The sequence below is a fragment of the Pagrus major genome, chromosome 8 (genome assembly GCF_040436345.1).
Source record: "Pagrus major chromosome 8, Pma_NU_1.0".
NCBI lineage: Eukaryota > Metazoa > Chordata > Actinopteri > Spariformes > Sparidae > Pagrus > Pagrus major.
The window spans coordinates 6,944,208-6,965,955 of record NC_133222.1 but is presented as its reverse complement, the minus strand read 5'-3'; the positions used below and the strand labels follow the sequence as shown (position 1 = coordinate 6,965,955).

The following is a 21,748-nucleotide window of genomic DNA, read 5'->3' as shown; positions in this document are numbered from 1 at the left end:
TAAGTCAACATATGTGGACAATCAGTGAAATCTACCTTAATTAATTATATTTTTCTATTATTTAATTATTTTATTTAATCAGTTACAGCTGTCTGGGTCACAGCTGACTAGAAAAGACTAGAAGAAGCAGGACTGAAGTGCTTATACTGAATATAATATAATAAATAGATACAATAATGTGTTTATATACTTATATCAATATATTAAACACTTGTTGATGTTACTTTTGTGCATGATTTTGTGTATTTTTAACACAAAGAGCAGAGAAAAGAAGACGATCCGACAAACACGACTCACTGTGTGTTTTTAAATTGTGAAATTATTTATGTGGCGCCACTTTTCCCCACAAACACATCAGCTTCAACTGTGATCGTTTGACAGTCACCACAGACGGTTTCCAGTGCTTTTATTTACAGAAAAGTGACTAGACTTCATGTTACTGTACACTTTGATATTTTCCATTTTTTTATAAATACCCATAGGGTAATAGGTCCTCAGTAGCATCGAGTGCATTATAAAACACACAACCCTAAGTTAATGTGTCTTTTACTAACCATACAAAACAGAGAACAAAGTACCAATTGTAACATAGAAAATAAAGGATACACCATGTTACAAAGTTACAGAAAATACATACTATATATAATATATATATATTGTCACAGGAAAACAGCAAAAAAGATTGCGACAGAATACACTCGCACTGTTGTTTTTGAGTCACAGCATTCAATCATTAAAAAAACTATCCAGGATGAAGACGCCTTAACGCACCGATCGAGGTCTTTCGTGAGATTTCTACGATGTCGCCTGTTGTCTTCGTGCCACAAAACACAGCGTTAAGGCAGTACAAGTTCATCCCGCAGCAAAACAAATCTGCTGCAGCGAGCCCGCCGACGAGATGTCGCGCCGAGCGAAAAGAGAGGAGACAGCGGCGTCACTGAGATTGTACTGGTGTCAGTAACAGCTTACAGAACCCTGATCCGTCAGTCACCGACGAACCGACGGAGGGCTGATCTGCGTGCTGACGAGGGAAACTCTGGCAGAGGTGTACATTCCTTAAAACAAAGGCACAGCTTGGCAGCAGCATTGCACTCTTAAAATGATTTTGCTGCAAGTTTTTGAACAATCGATTTGATTGGAATTGATGTTTTTTTTTTTTTTTTGCTCCAGCAGTGAGAAAAAACATCAATTGTGGAATAAATTTCATTTAACCTCTGCACGAATTACACCACGATCACTGGAGCGATTGACGTAATGAGTCGTTTCAAATAGTCAGTACATCCGCACCATGATTCCTATCACCCTGCCTTGATACTCTCCACTCTCTGCTCCTCTTTTTTTTTGTTGATGTACTTGATTGGAAGTGTTCAGAGGCTTTGCATCCTGCAGGCCTTGCAGCTTGTACACGACTGTCCGAAGCAGTGTTTGCCGGCTATTTGGCCCAGCCCGTGGTAGCCTCTCCGTTGATATAGGCAAAGCCGGGGAAATGCTGCGAGTGTTCGTACTCTGAGTTCCTGCGTGGGCCCAGTGGAGAGTACATGTCCCCAGAGGCGGCATAGCGGGATGAATGCATAGGTGGGCTGGTGTAACAGCTGTTAGCTGGCGACACATCTGGCCACCGAGGAGCAACAGGTGCGGCGTGCAACCGAGGAGTGCTGCTCATCAAGCAGGGCTCCATTCGAGACATCTGGCCGTTGAGCTGGTACTGTGGAAGAGAAGAAGAAGAAGAAGAGGACGTTATGGTGACGCAAGCGTAACATGTACAGTGATTAGCTTAGCATAAAGCTTAGCCTGGCTCTGGGAAGAAAGACTACAGCTAGCAGTCCGGACCAGGAGTTTAGATTTAGGCCGAGACAGGCCGGGGCTAGCTGGTTAGCATGCTAACTTCAGTAGATATCTCTGCAACACAATACATAGATGTCATAATGTCAGAACGGCTATTTCTTCTCATTCTGTTGATACTTTTAGTTTTGAATGTTTTTCAACTAAAAATCTTACATACTGCGCCTTTAAATCATTATGTAAACAGGAATAAAGGTGCAATTACTTGTTTTTCTGAATTTAAATCACATAAAACGAAGAAGACATTGCAATGACCCGTTAAAAAGAAATAAACTGCTTAGTTTCAGGTGCACCGATGAAAATGTTTAGTAGCACTTGACAGATTTTTGGGCGCACGTGAGACTAACAGTTGCACCCTGGAGGCCTGCACAAAAAAAGTGCATAAGTGTCTTTTTTAAAATGTCGAACTATTCCTTCTCCGCGATGTGAGGAACTAACCGGCGTCGAAATGTCCTTTATTTACAAACTGGCCTAAAAGCAGACATCCATCAGCCCTCAGTGTCCTCAAAGGTAGCTGTACGACTTCATATTTGACGCCGTGTTCGTCCTGTAGCGTCGGGCGTGTGATCTGACCCCGCTGATGGTAATTTCCTGTCAGGGGAAATTGCTTCACAAGTTGTACCACAGTGGACAAAATAGAAAATTAAGCCACTTACGAAAATTAGACACGAGCAGAAAAAAGTAAGGTTTCCTGTGTTATATTTGTTGCCTATGGTGACTGAAGCCAACAGCTCCGACTAAATCTGCCTGTTGACAAGAATATTTTGGACAGATGGGGATCCGACAAAGTTTTGTGTTCGTCTCAGCTCCATCCCAGACCTCTCACGAGGACAAAGCGCCGGCATTGTGCCCGATTTAAGCTCAGACAGGCTTAAAAAAAAAAAAAGTGGAAGTAGCACCCTTTTCCCTTTTCTCACTAAATATAAACACGACAGTCGCTTCCATTATAAGAGATCGCGGCATGGAAAAAGACAGTCAGTGCAGGTCAGAGAGCAGAACAGACGGCTCGGCTGCCTCTTGTTCACAAGCAGAAAAGAGACCATTGAATAACAATATTTTAATAAACGCCCCCTTGCCCTGCTCTGTGGCTACTGGCTCAAACAGATGAAGAGACTATTGAGAGCTGGAAAGAGGAGTAACGGAGCAGGGCCCCTCTTGGCCCCAGCCGAGCCACCTTTCACTGTCTGCTTCCGCTGTGTGGAGAGGGTGATTCGGGGACTTTTGGAAACACTGCGACCGCTGAGGCCCAGCTGATCTCCTCCCACTATAAAGGCAGCGGAGGCTGGAGGGCCCTTGACAGGAAATTACCATCAAAAGAGTTAAATCACACCGGTCGCTACACGAGCTGTAGATCAATGACTCCATCTCCTCCTAATAACGTTTTTTTTTTTCCTTCTTCTCATGTTTAAATCTTCAGTTTTCCATTTAAAGGGCACTTTAAGTATTAAAGGGCCAGTCTGATGTTATTCATCCACCGCTGCTCCAAGTGAACCAACCGGTGCTTCAGGCTCTGCCACACATCGTCCGTTAACATTGACGTATTTCTATTTTCTGGACACATTTATGCAAATATGCTACCATTTCTTCTTCTACATGTCTCAGTTTTACACTGCTCTGTACTGCAGATGCACACAGTTAGTTACAGTTTAGACACACACACACGTATTCACGAACGGTATTGCAAACATATTCAATTGTTGCCTGTACGATTAATGTTTATGTTGGTGGAAAGTGACTTAAATACAATTTAGAGGTACATTTCCTCTACTTAGTTACTTAGTATTTCAATTTTATGTGATTTTACACTTCAGTTCCACTTTATTTAAGCAGGAAATATTAAACATTTACCTGGCAACTATAGTTACTTTGCAGATAAAGATTTTGCACATGATAAATTGTTGCACATTAAAACACTCGTATAGAAGGTTGGTTCACCTCCACCACATTAAAATGCAGCTCACACCTTATATCAATTAAATATGAATAAAAGTCAAATAAAAATAAAGCACATAATAACAAGTAATCTTGTATAATCAGAAGTTTTACTTTTGAATGTTTAAGTCAGTTTTGTGGATAATACTGTTTGTTTGTCTGACTTTACTTGGAGTATTTTCATACTGTGGCTTTGTTACTTTGACAGTTTTATATCTTTTTGCTGTTTTAGTTCCCTGAATGTAAAATGTTTGTGTTTTTATAAATGAAACGATGCCTTTATAGATTTCCATGTTGGATACAAAAGGATTTAAATTCACTAAGCAAACGTATGAATTGACTGTCGTTCATTTTAAATGCTACCTGAAGCTCAGTTCCTGGGTGGCTGAGACTGACCTGTGCAGATGACCGGTGGTAGGCGGAGTAGTGGAGGGGGGCTGGGATGGCCGGCTCGTGGGCCAGACTGGGGTACTGGCTCTGGATGGAGTGAGGATGCTGGTTGGCGTAGCTGCCGTAGTTGTAGCTCCCAGTATACCTGGAATGGAGTAAACAACGTTCATTCAAGACAAACCCTCCAACATAATGTTTCCAAAATGCCTCACAGTTGAATTTTGATACTGAAATCATAATTACCCATGCTCCTCTCTGTGGGTGTAGACTGGCATCCGGTGGGTGGAGGACGGAGCTGGGACTGGAGTGCTGTTCCTCATACAGGACAGCTGCTGCCCGGCCTCTGGAGTGGAGCCGCCTGCTGTTGTCACTGTGTATGTAAGGGACCAGGTATATGACTGAACAGCGCCTGGCAGACACATATATGGACACAGAGACAAATATGTTGGCGCAAAGGAACTAATGTGCTCATCTAAGATATCTGCGTGTGACTGTGAGCTCTGGGTCACCTGTGGTGGTGGTGGTGGTGACGCCGCTGTACTCCGGGGACACGGCCGCAGTCGGGGAGCTGGCTGAGGAGACGCCCACGGAGTGGACCGAGCGAGCGGGAGAGAAGGATCCAGGAGACGGGGAGGTGGGGGTGGTTTCTGTCAGCGTGAACTCCTCCTCTCTCTCTGCTGAGGGTGTCAGGAGAGGAATGAACATTAGATTACAGGGGTCGCATGTAAAGTACAATTTTGCCGTTACTTTAAAAGGGTTGATCTGTTTGTGAGTCGTACATGGATGTGTACGATTAAAGTACATACATGAGGTGCTTGTTTTTCAAAACACTTGACCAGAAGGACATGAAATTTCAGTGCATATTATGCTAATATGCTATTTAAATACGTATACGTTAAAGTATTTCTCTGTTTTTTCCTTTAGTGTTTTATATACAGTTGGTGCACCAACAGAAGCTCCTCTCTCCCACAGAAAACACTGCTCCTGAAACGCCTCGTCAGTAGTCCCGCCTTTAATTCCGTGACTTTGTGACATCACACTACATCACCATGTCACGCATTTGCATAGTTTACGCCCAGCGGCTAATTTGGCGTGTAAGAAGTAATTTAGCACAGCTGCTCTGTTGTTATTGCTGCTGCTGGCTCAGGTGTGTGTGAGCTGACCAATCAGAGGAGAGGAGGGTATTCAGGAGGGGGGGGGGCCTTAAAGAGACAGGAGCACAAATGCATGTAAACCAATTCTAGTAGTCACCCAAAATAAAGTTATGAACCTGAAAATGAGCATAAAATGTCTCCTTTAATAAAATAAATCGTTTAACAAACAATTTGATGTACAGGAGGTAAAATTGTGTGTATGATAATGAAGATACTTCCTGTCATTATCATTACAAGTAAGGTGTAAGAGTAAAATCTTGGGCTGAAAAGATTAAACTACCATGGCAGAGCACTAAACACACCACCGATCAGGGCTTCTGAGGGTGTTTCTGGCAAGTGAACGCATCATATGCTCCCAAAACTCTCACAACTTGGTTTCAATCTGCTGGTTTTCTCTGAACAACAAACCCAAAACCAGTTATTTAGTTTATTTTTAACATAAAACAAAGAAAAGCAGCAAATCCTCACAATTCTTGAGCTGGAACCACGATGATCGGTGATTTATTAACACTACATAATTACTGGACAAAGGCAGCGGTCTCACCTGTGCTGCCCTCTCCCTTCATGGCCCTCATGAGGTCGTTGGCTCTCTCCTGGCAGTGCAGGGACTCCAGCAGGTAAAGCACATAGTCATCAAACATGAGGTGGATCAGGTGGAAGGAGCCTGCGTGCAGACAGACAGGATGAGGTGAACACAGAGGAAGTGTGTGTGCTACTTGTACCAAAGAGGATTATTGTGTTGTGTTAAAATGTGACTGATTGAATGAAACGCGACCCTCTCCGTGTTTTTGGATAGGACTTAATGATGACGACCGTTAAGGCCAAAGTGTTTCTAAAAGCATCCGTGTGATGACATCACATCCTGCAGACTGACAGGAGGGTCGCTGTTATCAAAAAGGAGCGAGTCAGATTTTTTCCGCGTGCCGAGTCAGTGCCAGAAATATGTCAGCTGACCTCGAGGTCGCACGGAAGACGAGACCGTGGCGTGTGAGGGAGTGTCACAATTGTGTCATTGTGCCGGTCGCTGCCGCTGCCGTGCGCATAATAAACACTTGTGGCTATTCAGGAGAGCAAGGGTTGTAACACTGACCGGTCATAAAATGGAAAAGACAGGCAAACACGTCGGCAGAGGGGAGGGGAGGCTTTTGTTAATTAGCTGTTTGTGCACAGAGACCTGCTTTATCAAAACACTGCAACCAGCTGTGTCTTTGATATTCACAGACAGGAAAGAGAAGCCATTTTCTTTTCTTTCATTTTTTACAACTCTTCACTTATTGCACAACAAGGTCGTGCACAACAAGCCATTAAAGCAGCCATTTTACGTTTGTCCTTGTCTCCTTACGTCAGACTTTAGATTCACACAGCAGAGGAATCTTCAACCTGTGTGGACTTAAAATATAAATATAAATATAAATGTACAGCAGCTTCAGCCGTCAGTGGTGATACGAATGTTTGATGTTTTCTTTATTTTGTATTTTTGGAGCAGACTTGTACACACGTCTGAACAGCAGAGCAATTAAACTATCTTTAACTAGGACATCCCTGCATAGTGATGTGACATTTTCAATTTGTTGTTATTTTATTTGTTGTTTTTTTTGTTTCATGATGCTTATTTCTTAGGTATAAAGAACGATAGTCCATTGATGTGACAAATCCAAAGTTACAAACATATTGCTTCATTAAAAACACCTACATTTTGCCTAATGTGAGGCAGAATTTAATCAGAAGTCAGATATCTGTGTGCATCAGCTATAGGAACTATAGAAACCAGCAGAATGTTTTCCTTCGAAGAGGAAATACTAAATTGATTGTTTTTGCAAAATTGAAGTCAGTTTCGTGTATTGTTGCTCATCACAGGGTGATTTCAAGGACACAGTTTTCAGTAAAATGTCCATTTAGTTTAAATCTCTTTTGTTCTGAACTCTCAACATCCTTCACATGTGGAGTCTCAGATGTTTCAATCGTGTCCTTTGCTCTGTCTGCTGTCGGTTTGTTTAAACCAAATATAACCCTGGATGTCAGTGCGTCTTCATTTTTTCATGTTTCATATTGACGGTGTCAGAGTTATAGATCTTGTGCTGTGTGTGTGTATAATGTATGTTTTTGTGTTGGACTACTGTCTGTAAAGCAAATGGCCCCTTGGGGACATTAAAGATGGAGGATTATTGAAGCTTGTATTGTGGCAAATTATTTCTATTACTTTGTTTGCAGTGTACAAAGTTATGATTCCTTGTGTACTGCAGTCGTTTTTTGGCATCTTATAATTCTGTGTAATTATTATTATTATTATTATTATACTGATGGTTTATATTTTAGCTCATCTATTTATTTTTCAGCATTCATATGCAATAGGTTAGTTGTGTATCTATAGAAGAAATAAAGCCCTATATTTAACATTTCATTTAAATGCATTTTACATTTAATTATAATCTGTATTATTCAAATTTAGATATTTAAATAAAAAAACATTTACAGATGTTTTCTCCTGACTTTCAATTCAATGTAAAAAAAAAAAAATCACATTGAAATAAAAAAAAAACATTTAATTTTTTTATTTTTCTATTTTCAAAATATTTTAAAACATGTTGAACATTATTTAATGTAGTTAGTCTGTGCTCCATAGTGGGACGGAGGCCTTGATCCAGCCCAGTGCACGACACAATTAACAGAAAATGTATTCATGCTCATGAAGTGCCGTCACAGATTGTGTATTTCCTCGTCTGGTGCGTTAAGTAATGATGACAAAGCATTAGCAGCTCACCAAAGCTGGGCGCGCTGTGGAGGGTCATATCCCGGATGACTCTGGTCCCGAAACACGACCACATCAGCAGGAACTGTTGGGCCACCTTCTTCAGGCACCCGGGCCTCTTGCCTGCCACCTAGAGAGAACATTTCCATGAGAAAAGGGGGGGAAGGGTCGGGATGCCGGGGTAGAATTAACCCCTGGGTCCGCATTGGGGCTTAACCCTCAGGAACGAAAAACATGTCAACAAGTCAACTATTTAATTTGCCCCCAGGGACACGCCTTCCTATTGAACTATTGTCTGGCCAGTCCAAGACGTTGCCAGGGCGACCAAATTTTACAAGCCCATATCTGGCACATAATGGACGCAAATGGGAAGCTTGAAGACATCATTAACTGGGAGGATTGCAACCTAAGTGCCTCTGGGTAAGAAAGACACGCAGAGACGTGTGGCCTCCAGCCGCAGGTGTCTCCTTAACTACAAAATAATCAGACTGCTGCTGCGCAAACACTTCAAACGTTCAGTTAAAATCACAGCTCGGCATCGAAAGTGGAAAATATGTTAACTTAATTTGTGCAAATTGAACAAAAGACAGATCTTTTATGCAGAAATGCTGACTTACACCAGGCTTAAACACCTTTTAAAAAAGTTTTTGCTGACCTTGACGACACAGCGGTCCACCATCGAGTCCAGCCATTCGATGTACGCCTCGATTGGAGACTGCTCCTCCAGTAGACGGTCAAACTCCTGATACACTGTGAAAGCAGGGAGAACGTCAGGTTACACGGTTTATATTCTTCATCAGCTGAAAGCTGGAAAACTTGGAGGCAAACGGCATCTTTGTGCAACAACTGCTTCGTATGTGTGACCTCTGATCCCGTCAGGACTGATTCAGAGGAGTGAATCGGAGAAGCTCCACAGGGTGTTTCAGAGGAGAGTGAACTTGTTTAACCTCTTGGTCTCCATCATTAATGCTTTGACTCTGCTGGTCGTGGGAATGATTGCCTCTCTGTGTGTTGTTTGTGTGGAAGTGGAGTGTAACTCTCTCTCCAGCTCGTATGCATGAACCTACAGTGGATAATAAGCTGCCGGTGCTCCTCCTGCGAGTCCTCCATGGTGTAAAGTGTCTGCTTGGTGATGCTGTTCAAGTCCACATTCCTCCAGTCCTCCAGCATTTGAAAGGTGATGTCGGCGCTGTTTATCACAGTCCGCGACGCCTGCGGACAGATACATCAGCGATATTACTTACACAAGCATACCCATATCCCTTATCAGCCGTGTTTGTTCATATGGATTTTTATTAAAAAAAAACATTCAGAGTGTGAGAGGCACCTGACAGAGATGGTTTAGGGATGTTTGTCGCTTGAGAATCTGAGAAAATCTCCTGGACACTGGAGACAAAGAATGAGAAGAAATATGGTTCACATTTCTGTTCAAAAATAAAAAACATTAAGACGTTAACTAGATTAAATACTTACATTCAAATTTGATATTCCTCAGGTTTTCAGGAAGGTCGTGAAGTGCTATTTTTAGCCACTCATCGAGTTGTTTGGCAAATTTTCGAATTACCTGAGTCAAACTGTTTGAATGAGGGAAAGAGAAGAGAAACACAATTAATATCTTAGACAACATTCGAGATGTCATTTAGGCAACAAGAACAAATGTTTTCATCTCGAGATAATTCTCTAAAAATAATAAATACATTTTTGGTTCATAAAATTTCCCAGAATCCGGAGTGAGATCCTCAAATTACTTCCTTTGTCTGAGCAAAACATAAATATATGCAACCGAGGAACCACAATATGATGAGGAAGAATGAGATCCGATTAAAAGCTACAGAAAAAAACAGTAAGTGGACCTTGAGTCACATTTCTGTTTCCAAGTAAAGTTCATGGTATTTTTAATAAGAAAGAAACTTTGCAAGTAGCTTTAAGTTTGGTGAACAGCTTAATTCCCTGAAGTGCATGATAGAAGAAGATGAAGAAGAAGAAGACAAAGAAGAAGAAGATGAAGAAGAAGAAGACGAAGAAGAAGAAGAAGAAGAAGAAGAAGAAGAAGAAGAAGAAGAGATATCATCCTATCCAGCTTTAGTAACAGCAGACAGGAAAATGGCACAAAACTCACTAATTTGAAGCGTGAAGGTTACAACAGGCGCTCACCTATCAGGCAGTGCTTGCAGGACGGTGGGCATCAGCACCCCAGAGATGGCCTTGTAGAGGATGGAGTCACAAACGCCCACGATGTTCACGACCGTGGGGGAGCTGAGGACAGGGAGCATGTGGGGCGGCATGCCCTGCCAGAAGTGCAGCAAGAAGCTTTGGACCTGAAAGTATCACACACACACACCGTGTTAGTACGTGTTACAAGAAGATAAAAGATCAGTTTACATACAATCAAACTTTTTTGTTGAATTTAACGTGTAAAATGGAAGCTTGCCTCGTCAAAGTTGGCTCGAATAACAGTGTCCAGTATCCTCTGACAGTGCGTTCTGTACATCATGATGAAGGTTGACACCTGTGGACAACAACACATCATTAATCTCACTGCATCACAAACTTAATAGCTTTCTTCTTCTTTCGGGGGAAAGTGGGGAAAAGAAAAGCGGTACAAAAACAAGAAAATAAATCTTGCACAAAGCATGTGAACCAATAAATACATGTTACAGGTCTAGGCTGGAGCGGAGCGATATAAAACGAGCTTTAGAGATCAGCAAAACACAAACCATTTAAAATCATGGCCCCTCTTTAAGAGCCGGACAGCTAGTGCCTGTCCTTTGTCCATCGCTAGATCTTATTATCTCCCCCAAAAGATTAAGAGTTAGTGAGGAGCCAGCATATAAATCCTCAAGGTCCTTCTCTAAATGCAAACCCAGTGAAGGTCCTGGGGCAGATAAAAGGCTGGAGCCAGAGGGGGCGCAGAGATGGTGAGATGGCAGGGAGAGGTGGGAGGCGGAGGCGGGGGAGGGGGAAGCTGTAAGGATGGACTTTTAAAACTCCTGTTTACCCTCTCTTCTGGCAGGCTGGCAGGCAAATTTAGGTCTTTGACATTTGGAAACTCTGGCAGGAGCGTCCCCAGTTTGGAGCGCGGTGAATACGCCACTGTCTGCTTCGTGACCTCTTTCTTCCCCGTCTCATTCACCCACGCCGCTCCCTTCTTGGAGTACATCACGTCGTAATACTGAGAGGTCTCCTTCACCGCGATGCCGTAGTAGTGGTACCTGAGGAGAGAAGAGGGCCAACGGGTGAATAACATCTCTTTACTACAAGCAGGATCATTACAGGCTACAAAACACTGAGAGAGAAACGATTCATACACATTTTATAAATAAAACAAAACAAATATGTCTTTCTAACAAATATATTTGTTGTAAAAGTTCTTTCTGGTTTAATCTCATCAAAACGTGTATGTAGTCGACAACAGGGCTGATAGTAATAATTATTTTATTTTTTTTAATCTGTGGATCTTTTGGTCTATTAAGTGTGGTGAAAAATGTTAAAGCTCAAGACAACGTCCTCAAATGTTTCACCTTTTCTACAACCCAAAGATTTTCACTTCATAAAAACACTTGAAAATAATCACATTTAAAGAGCTCAAATCAGACAATTTGGATTTTTTCCCTAAAAATAACTAAAACTGATTAGTTATTAATCAAATTAGCTGGCAATTAATTTAATAGTTTCAGACTAATTGATTAATTGTTGCAGTGCTAGTGTATAATTGCTATATTAAATGTGACAAATGCTTTTGTAACCGGTACAAAGAAACAAAGAAAGTGTAGATTTACACTTTTTAGACTTTTTGGATACGAACTCAGAATCTTAGAAACTCAGGATCACAGTTTAAATGAGTTAATTTAACTTGAAGTGTTGTTTTCCTTTATCATGCTTCATTTTAGGCTTAAAACAGCTCTTTAAAGTCTCATTTTATAGTTGTTTTTTTTATCTGCATGCTTCATGTTTGATTTTGTGCCTTTTGTTTTGGTGTACGTAGGTAACCAAACCAACTTACTTAGACTGCCCTCTTGTCCCCAGTCTTCTGGTGGTTAACGCTGGAAACTGTTGTCTGATGATCTGTTCATTGTAGAAGAGAAAAAGTTGTCAGGTTAAACTTTTTTATTTTCAATTTCACGTCAGTCTTTCGCCGCAAATCATTAAAGTAAAGAGAAAAGGGAAAAGCAGGTGGAAAATAAAATCTTAAAATATCAACTTGACTGTTTTTTTTTTACTCGTTGGAAGAAAAATACTGTTGAGCAGAAAATGTTTGGGGCTGATTTAATATGCAAAGTAAATATAGGAAACACGACTTGACTGCACTTGTACAGTATCTTCAGCTCTTTATGAGAAAGTGTTTAATAAAGTTTGTCAGGAGAACAACATGAAAGTCTCATAGCTGTGTCCACGGGGAGGTCTGCGAGGGGAAAAAAAAAAAAAGGCTTTGAGAGCCATCCATTTATGACATCCAGGGGTATTACTTTTTTTTCCTCCCCTATATCAACAGTCTCCCCTCATCTATCCTCCCACCCATCCTCTCTCTCCTTCTCACTCTCTTTCTCTTCTCTTCTCCACTCCCTCCTTCTTCTTCCTTTTCCTCTCCTTTTTGTCCAAAAAGAGATTGGCTCCCTCGGTCCAACTCCTGGTGCAGAAACTTTAGCAAACAGTGTAGCTCTCCATTGTGTGGGATGAAAAAAGAGGCCAAGCTGTGAAGTTTCTGTCAGGCCCCGCTTGATAAATGAGCAGACAGGGAGGCAGTCCGGGCCCTCTCTCGTTTTTTTGTCCTGAATCAATGAAGCCTTCCTAAAGGACACCCCACACTGCTCCAGCCACTGATCTAACATTCCGCAACATCTCACCCTTCCAAATTTCCTTTAATTACACATTAATCCAGGCCCCTTCTCTTTTTCAATATCTTCCGACAGGAGCTGCGGAGGGGCGGGGGTGGGCCGGGTTGGGGGTTGGGGCCGGAGTCCAGAGTACAGGGCGATGGCTGGGGGTAGGAAGGCTGAGGAAACTTCTTGGGGTTGTGGGAACAGACGAAAGCACATCTCCTTTGGCTCTAGATTAGGTGTTCAGTGAACGGCCGCAGAGCTTTTGCTCGCTTCACACTGAGCTGCGGTTGATATTAGTTCAGCAGCAGCCAGCGCCGCAGCACAAAACCAAGCCAGGCATGAAATGGTCAGGCTAATGCTTATGGCCGATTTAGTGTGTGAGATTATTTGCCTTTATAGAAGGCTGCAGCATCCGAGTCTTCTTCTGTTCTGTGTCATTTTATTCTGATTACTTTAAACTTACTGTGCATGTATAAATGTATATTAAAACATAAAATAAATGCTTGACTACACATCATTAATTTTATATAAAGACACCAGCTACAGATGTTACTGAGCTAATAACTTTCATGTGTTTTCAAGACATTTTAGTGAAACTGAATGCAGCTCAGACTGATGAGTTGCCAGACCGTTTCACCGTTATCTCCGCTGACGTTTTATGGATCTTACCTTTCCAAAGCTGGCCGCGTTCACAGGCTGCGTGTCGTGCTTTTCGCTGAAGTCTAGGTAATGCATGTAGAGGGCACTTCTGGGGATGCACACGCCTTCGGCTATCTCGTAGTTCTCTTCTAGCCTGCGAACGACAACAGGAGTGATCAGGGCGGCAGATAAACAAAGATGGAAGTTGGAGAGTCGTTAATATGGATGAGGTGAAATGAAATGAGAGAATCACACCAGGGAAAAAGGCCTCTTATGATCATAACATGTAAAATGATTTTAAAAATGTGTAAATGTTTTGACAGCCAGATTAGATCGATGTCAACAAAAGGAGTCAGTGCAGTGAAATAAAACTATTTGATGTTATATTATGTTAAAGTTAGAATTGTATTTACTTGAGACAGAATATAAATGTACCAGATTTTAAAGTACAGTCATATCAAGTGAAACAACAGCAGCTTCAAGAACATTAAAGCAACACATAATCACATCACACCACATGTAGTTTAAAGCTCATTTAGGGGACACTAAATACTTAACAGGAAACTATTACACAGACATCAACACCAGCACCTGATGCCATTTTGTTGTTTAATTGATTTGCAATTAAAACCCTTTCACTGATGAACTATTTAAATCTCTATTAAGCAATAAATGTTCGATATTCACATTGAATCAATCTCTCTCTGTGATGTGAAAGAGTTGCTGGTCGGGGAGAGCGGGGCGTCTCGTCACACTTTTTACTTTCACTTCATTTACTTTTGTGTCAGTAGTAAATTCTTGTGCACAAATATAATCTCTATATATAAACTTTATACATGAATAGAGCAGCATTTCCACACTCTTTTTACAGTTAAAAGTCTGATTTAGTAACATTGAGACATATTCTGCATGTCAAGAGGAAAATGACTTCAGAATAGTGAGCTGAACATGCAACTGTAAGATTTTTTTATACAGCTCCCTCTGGTGTTAGTGATATAACCAGTGTGACAAGTGCACCACTGTCTCTGACTGTAAATCCCAATGAGAAGCATTGAAAAAAATGCATTTTGCTGTGTCTGCTGGACTTTCACCATGACAGTGATTTCACTCTGGAGCACTTCAGCCTGTATCTGTCCAACAGGTCGCTCTCTGTTACATTTGGAAAAAATGCCTCCTCCTCTCGTGCTCCTCTCTTTTGTGGTGTCCCCCAGGGGTCTATTCTGGGTCCCCTTTTATTAACCGTCTGCATGCTACTCCTCATGTATAGACATGATACTGATTTTCATTGCTAAGAGGATGATACGCATCTGTATGTCCTGATAAAGCCTGGTACCACTGATGTGTGATGTGTAATTGATGTCCTGCCTCGCTGAAATTAAAAACTGGATGTCCAAAAGTTTTTTTGTAATAGTTTTTTATGCAAAGCACTTTGTAACTTTGTTTTTCAAGGCTGCTGAATGAATCTCATTATTATTTTAAACATTTGATAATCCATTAGTATATCAGTGCTGTTCGCTGATGGTCCAACAAATGAAAATTGCTTAATGCAGCTTTAAAGCCTCTTCACTGACATGTTGGTCAGCTATCTCAAAATACAGATTATCACACATATTTAATCACATTATCTGTGCACAACTTGCACGTCACAAGAAAAGATCAAATAACTAAAATAAGAACAGACCCAAATCTCAGCCTCGAGGTACGACATTGTATTATAATGTTATTTAAAATAAATAAAACGTTCTAGGAAAAATACAGCAGTGACAAAAAATGCCAAGGTCTGTTATTATTACTGACACTATTGTGGCAGCCATGTTTTTTTTTATGTATTTACTGCAGTTTTCCAGTTGTTTGGAACAACTCCTTCACTGATAAACTCCTTTTAGCCTTTGAACATCCAACAGAGGAAAATATTTGTGCAGTTTGTTGCAGGTCAGAATAAAAAAGTGATGTTTAATGGAGCTAAACCTTCACAGAGTCAAAATACCAACTGAATCCAGCCTCAACGGCATCATGACTTACATTTTCATTTCTATAACACGTCTGTTTATGCACTCAAAAATGTGTGTAACCTTATTTTTCAGTCCTGACTGAATGCCTCATATCATTCTTATGGAATATATACGGCTGCTATAAGAGCCCGTTTCTGTTGTTTTACGAGGCGTGACTGTATTGTTTCATCTGGCCAGTGGAGAAGAGCTCTTTAACCTAACTTAGCGTCTCCTTTCACTTACAGAGCAGTGAACTGTCCTCTGAATTACAGTCATAAAACAATTACAGTCATTACATCTCACGCCTGCAGGGGATCATGCTTTGGTCGTGTGTGTGTGTGTGTGTGTGATCTGTCTACAGCTAGTCTTAAAACACTGCTGGACCCATCAGCCTAATAATTTTTGTGCACATTTAGGAGTGTAAGGTTCAGGATCTCTTGTGGCTGTGGTGATTCACAATTTTTGAAAAACGTATTGTTTTGACTGCTCTGTTTTACACCGACACTGCCTGCTGTCTCTTAACCGACTGCGAGATCAACAAGTTTCTGCTCGGCTCAACGTACGTGTGGTTACGTCAGTGTTGGCGGATTCCTTTGCTGGTATTTTGACTTTTGCATTGACATTTTAAGTCGCTGGCGTTTTGAAACCTGCATATCGTCTCCCCTGAATTCAGCTACTATCATGCACACATGCTGGACACACAGGCAGCCCTGCACTCCCCTGTTCCCCACCCACATGCCCGCAGACACACCTGGTGGACATCTGTACTCTACTGAGCGCACTCTTAAAGGTCTGAATTGTTGAGATGTAAATATCTTCTTAAAATCTGAGCTAGAAAATTATATTTCCTGCGAAAATACAGTGAAATGAGTCTGAAAGCACAGCTGAAAATGCAGAAATTAACTGCCTGACAAATCATAAAACTAAATATATTCTTAAAATCTGAATAAGTTGTGGTTAATCAGTCCTGTGACCAAATGTTTTCTTTCAGGGTGAACAATGACAACCAAATAATGAATCAAAAACTCATCATCACAGTCGTAAACATAGAAGTTTTACTAACTTTTACTGCAAAATCAACTAATTTGTAACAAATCTCACTATAATACCTACAAGAAAAAAAAAAAGCTCAGTATGCACAGTGAAGTGAGGTCTTTAATGCTTCTCTTTACAATGCTACACTGACCCAACTCATGTTCCTCACACTGGGCTTCAGCCCCCCCACAGTGCAGGTTTTAAATCAGTATGAATATTAATCTAAGAGCATGTGAGAGAGGCAAGCACATGTAAACAAAACGTACGCATGAGGTTTGTATTATATAGATAGATAGATAGATAGATAGATAGATAGATAGATAGATAGATGCAACATTAAGATTAAATAAATAATAACTATATTCTCCTCCTTGTTGTTACTTAATCTTTACAACATGATGTGTAGAGAAAACAATGAAGGAAATCCTGCAGGCTTCATCCCCAAGTTACCGCTGCTGACCAGGATTAAGATAACAAAAAAGATAAGGTAAAATAATTCATTACAAACCTCGCCTCACAATATTTGTATATGAGTATTGCTGTTTGTCATAAAAATGTCAAAAGTTTTTATTTTTTATTTCTCACTTTTCTTTCACTGATTCTTACGTATGAGAAGAAAACATACAAATGTGTTTTTATTAACTTACCATTCCAGAGTAGCCGGTGTCGAATGGGGTTTAGAGGCTCTGTTGTTTTCTTTTTCTTCATCTGTGACACGAAACATTTTGGATTTCAGAACAAAATCGAGCTTCACAAATATGGTCAATGCAACACAATAATGTGCAAAACACTGTTTCTGTGTCGACGTGGTTAAATGACTTTAACTGCGCTCAGTGTTAACTAGAGAAACACAACAACAGTTTACAGGATTTCCTCAGTGAAGTCGGTGGTTTCAGTGTTAACAGTGTTCGTGCTGCTTACGTTCGTCGTTGGACATGTTCCCCAGAGACGTGTGACTCGAGTATCGCTTGCTCTCACTCTCGTTGAGGCATCTTTCAATCCAACTCTCTAAAAAAAGACACAGATGGACCACAGGATCAAGAAACTGTGACGCTAACATGAAACCTCTTCAAGAAAAACAATTTATATTCTTATTTAGACAGAAGCCATTATGAAATGATGCATCTGCTCAAAGGAATATGATTTTTGTGACATTTAATTTAATTGTGATTTGACTAAAAACATCAGTTTTCTGCAGTTTTGGTCAAATTTTTCTACTAATTTTCATTCAAATTGAAACTGTCAATTTAAGAAAACTCACTTTGTGAATTGAACCCATTTTGTCCCGCAGCTCTCGCACAAAGCTGTATTTACATAAACAGTGAAAATCACCGCCTATACAGGACACTTTAAATGTCGCTAATGTGACAGGGCGAGCTGACAACAATCGATTGTATGGGCAGCGGTGCAGCCATGGCTCTATTTGAGATGTTTTCACCAGGACGGCAGGAATCCAGCATTGTTCCCAGGGGACTACGAGCGTACACACTTGCTTAAAAGAGCCTGCGCACATTACTGAGGCAGTCTGCTGGAATAGAGGCCATTGTCCTGTTTTAATTTCTACTTTAGAAATAGCTCAACTGGTGTGCTTTCTGTGAGTGAGCAGCAGCAAAACACGGAAAGCTTTCATGTAGAAACAGCCTGATAAGTAGAGTGGAAATCCGTTTTAAAATTCCTGCTCTGTTTAAAGAAAGGTATTCAGCATTTGATAAATGTAATTAAGAAGGAAATTGTACATGAGTAATATTCTTTTTGTTGATTCGGGTGCAACAAAGCATTTTCTGAGCTCTATTTTTGTTATAATAAGAAGCAGAAGCTTCTTTTTAAGCAAACAGAAACAAAAAGTATAATAATTATCATTAACTCTGGTGAATTAAAACTATTATGTAACCTCAAGTAGAAAAGTCCACTGTGTACCTTTAATTTAGCACATAAAGCAGTGAAATTAAACCACTAACTCTTCAACAAAATTTTATATATTTTTTTAATTTGAGTTTAACTTTTTTTTTCTGGATGTGAACTGACAACACTGATTATGGCAGCTGATGCTGGGACAGACTGTTGGCAGCTGAACCTGTTGGTGGGGAGATTTTCACAAGTTTCAGAAGTTTATACTCGATGAGGAGTCTTCACGTCGACGTTCGGCACGTGCTGACAGAAAAAGGTCAGACTGCAGTAATTTAGAGAAATCTCACGGCCTCTGAACACAACGTTTTTTTCTGCCTCTGCTAGAGAAATGTATTGATTAGAGCTCTGTAATGGTCTAAATAAATGTGTCTGTGCTTATCATCACTCTACATGACAATTATAATACTTGTTAGACAATAAGAAAAACCCATCTTGAGTATTTTCCCGTTTTAACTGTGAATAAAATACTAACATCAGTGTCACTGACGGCCCTCTGACACGTCTCGTCATTTACAAACAGTCTTTGCTTCTTTCTAGCTAAAAAAAACCCCAAAACAACAAAAAACAAACAAAAACTGGAAATGAAAAAGTGAATCCACTGAAGTGAAGCTAATTCTCCACAGAGGCTCAGACCTCAAGCTTCATTTGCCACAGGAACAGATAAGTTGGGGATCTAATTAATTGGATTAAATTTGATCAACAAGTCAAACGGATGTTAACACACATTCAGAGCTAAACTACTCCACACTGCTCCATCATACTACAAATATCAATTATTTCAAAACCCATCCATCATTTAAACAAAATCACCTGCTTCTCAGCTGAGAAGAAGCTGCTGGTAATTTGTTTTATTTTAAATTATTTCAGTCAGATTGGACATCAGTCATTAATGTCTGAAAACCAGAAGATGTTCCCCTTTTTACCAGATAAGATACAAAATGATTTCACAGAGAAAATCTCTTTTGAAGTTGAAATGCTTCAGTTTTCTAATTTTAGACTTAAAAAAACCCCATAAAAATGAGCCAAAAACACAGATGCATAATACTTTAAAGAGCACCATGATGTGCACTTGCTGCTTTTTTATTTCTCCTTCTGAAGCATGCAGATTTTTTTAAGTTCGTTTAACTGAAAAGATGAAAAGAAACAGCAAGAAGCCACTTGTCTGAGCCAGTACTGGAGATGTAAAGGACTATTTCCCTGCTCGTCTGTGACTTTAAATCAGTCGACACCTGCTGTTTATAACAGCGCTTCTCATAAATGTGTGTGACTGAATGCTGATTCAGAAATAACTTGAGAAATTTAGAAATTAAACAAGCGAGAAAAAATAAAACAAAAAGGTAGAAATCAACCACCGAGCATCCGGACACTTGCTCTGAATGCCTGCAGAGAAAGTTTGAGACTTCCAGCAGCAGCAGCAGCAGCAGCAGCAGCTCACACACTGTCTCTGAGCAGACGCTAGTCTTTCTCAACACAATCCACAACAAGGCGAAGCGAGCAGAGTTTAACAGGACTGACCTGTGGAATCCATATCAGGCTCCTCCAGCAGCCCGCAATGCATCCTCTTCCCATCAACGACACTGGCTCCTCCAAGAAAATGGCTTAGTGCACGTTTCCCCCTCCTCAGCGGCTCTCCCCTTGTCTCGCTCTGTGTTTCCGTGACCACTGCCCGTCACAGGAGATGTTGAGGATCTGAGGTTCGCCCACAGAGGGGTGGTGTTGGCGGAGGAGAGAGAGAGAGAGAGGGGTGGGTGGGGAGGTGGGAATAAGGGAGGAAAGGGGGGTGGGGGGGGGTAGAGACTCCAGAAATCCAGCGGGGGGAAAGCCAGACCCGTCAAAATGTTTGCTGATGTTTCATGGGAAAGGGGCTGATTTTATAGGAGCCCTGATGGGGACATGTCATTGATAGGCTTGGAAGGCTGATGAATGGCCCCAAGTCAGATGGGGATGTGGCAAGGCTCACTGGAAGTCTTTTGTGGGGCTGTTTTGAATAAGAAAAGCTCCCTCCCAACGAAAAAAAAAGAGGCTTAGATCTACGCAGTCCTAACACTGTGGCCTCCCCGTCTTCCATTATGGCATTTAATACGTTTTTATACACCCCAGAGCTCCATATAAACATACATCCCGACACAACCGCCGCTCCTGCTTCTCCTTCTGGATTTTAACTCCAATTTTCACATCATCACCGCAGACACTTGTTGCCACATTTGGTCCAGTTTCTCCACCGTGAAACCAGCTCTGTGATAACTTTTTCAGAGTTTTTTCGCTCAGACAGACAAATCCGAACACGCTGCAAAAACTCAACCAGTGTGAATTTTCTGGTGGCGGCCTCTCTTTTTTTTTTTTTCGCTCACTCTTTTCGCTGTGGCAACCTTATTTTTTTGGTGTGCCTCTGAGAAGAGGGAACGGTCACAAAGGGGGGGAAGTAAAAGTGCAAAGCCCGAGGCTGGGAGGGCTCTGATGGAGTGCCTGAGAGCTGGAGAAGGGAAAGCTGTGATTAGAATATGAATGGAACCACAGGAGAGGGGGAGAGGAGAAGGGGAAAGAAGAGGGGAGAGGAGAAAGGCGGATTATGGCTGAATTACTCACCACACCATGGATAGCAAAGGAGGACTTTCTCCACCAGTGCGCAGGCGTGGACACCATGGCTGCTACTCACAGACACACACACACACACACACACACACACACACACACACACACACACACACACACACACACACTCACACACACCGTGCAGCCACCTGTGAGCACGTGTGGGACAAGGTGGCAGCAACATCACACGGGACACTGTGGACAGAGTCACAACAGGTCCGAGCATAATAAAGCTGCTGGACCGAGCGACAGGGTCAGAAAAACCTCCAACATCACGACAAGAAATCAGTTTCTGCAAAGATTCTTTGTGCGTAAGAGACAATCAAAACAAGAGCACACTATAACGACCCATCAATGACACACTGACCAAAGGCGTAGATGGACGGCTGGTGCAAAGCTGTGACCTCAAAAGGAGGATCTAATTAATTTCAGTCAAATAAGGAGAAGGTGGAGTCTCCATCTCCTTCCTTTTTTTTCCTCCCCGTCCCGTTATCTGCTTATTAGAGCCTCATAAAATAGGACAGGTGCAGCCACCAAAAGAGCCTCTTCCACCCGTCCTATTCTCACACACTCTGCCCGCACAAACGGATGTGTACCGCTTTTGTTCAGTGAAAAGGCCCCAATTGAGTTGTGTGTGTATGTGCGAGTGGGGGGTATGGTTACGCCACATACGACATGTTGGTGGTATTAAGGCTT

General features: G+C 41.3%; 1 protein-coding gene across 1 annotated transcript; it reads right to left on the bottom strand.

The window, feature by feature from the left end:
- Window positions 1-409: 409 nt before the first annotated feature.
- Window positions 410-20,018, bottom strand: rfx4 (regulatory factor X, 4). Its single transcript, XM_073472280.1, has 18 exons — window positions 19,976-20,018; window positions 17,474-17,560; window positions 17,200-17,260; window positions 13,557-13,680; window positions 12,071-12,132; window positions 11,066-11,279; window positions 10,499-10,576; window positions 10,222-10,385; window positions 9,541-9,641; window positions 9,395-9,453; window positions 9,135-9,279; window positions 8,723-8,817; window positions 8,080-8,197; window positions 5,863-5,982; window positions 4,674-4,841; window positions 4,408-4,573; window positions 4,171-4,309; window positions 410-1,705 (listed from the first exon to the last, which is right to left on the bottom strand). Exons 1-18 carry the CDS (start codon window positions 20,016-20,018, stop codon window positions 1,433-1,435), a joined length of 2,217 nt encoding a protein of 738 aa, XP_073328381.1. The 3' UTR covers window positions 410-1,432.
- Window positions 20,019-21,748: the final 1,730 nt, after the last annotated feature.

What these genes read in the sequence shown, in the direction of transcription:
- rfx4 (XM_073472280.1), bottom strand. Translation starts at nt 20,018, where the DNA reads ATGCATTGCGGGCTGCTGGAGGAGCCTGATATGGATTCCACAG. An exon ending in GAGGAATATCAAATTTGAAT is followed by an intron (nt 9,454 to 9,540) that starts GTAAGTATTTAA and finishes CTTTGTCTCCAG; the next exon opens with TGTCCAGGAGATTTTCTCAG. An exon ending in CACCACCACCACCACCACAG is followed by an intron (nt 4,574 to 4,673) that starts GTGACCCAGAGC and finishes TGTGTCTGCCAG; the next exon opens with GCGCTGTTCAGTCATATACC.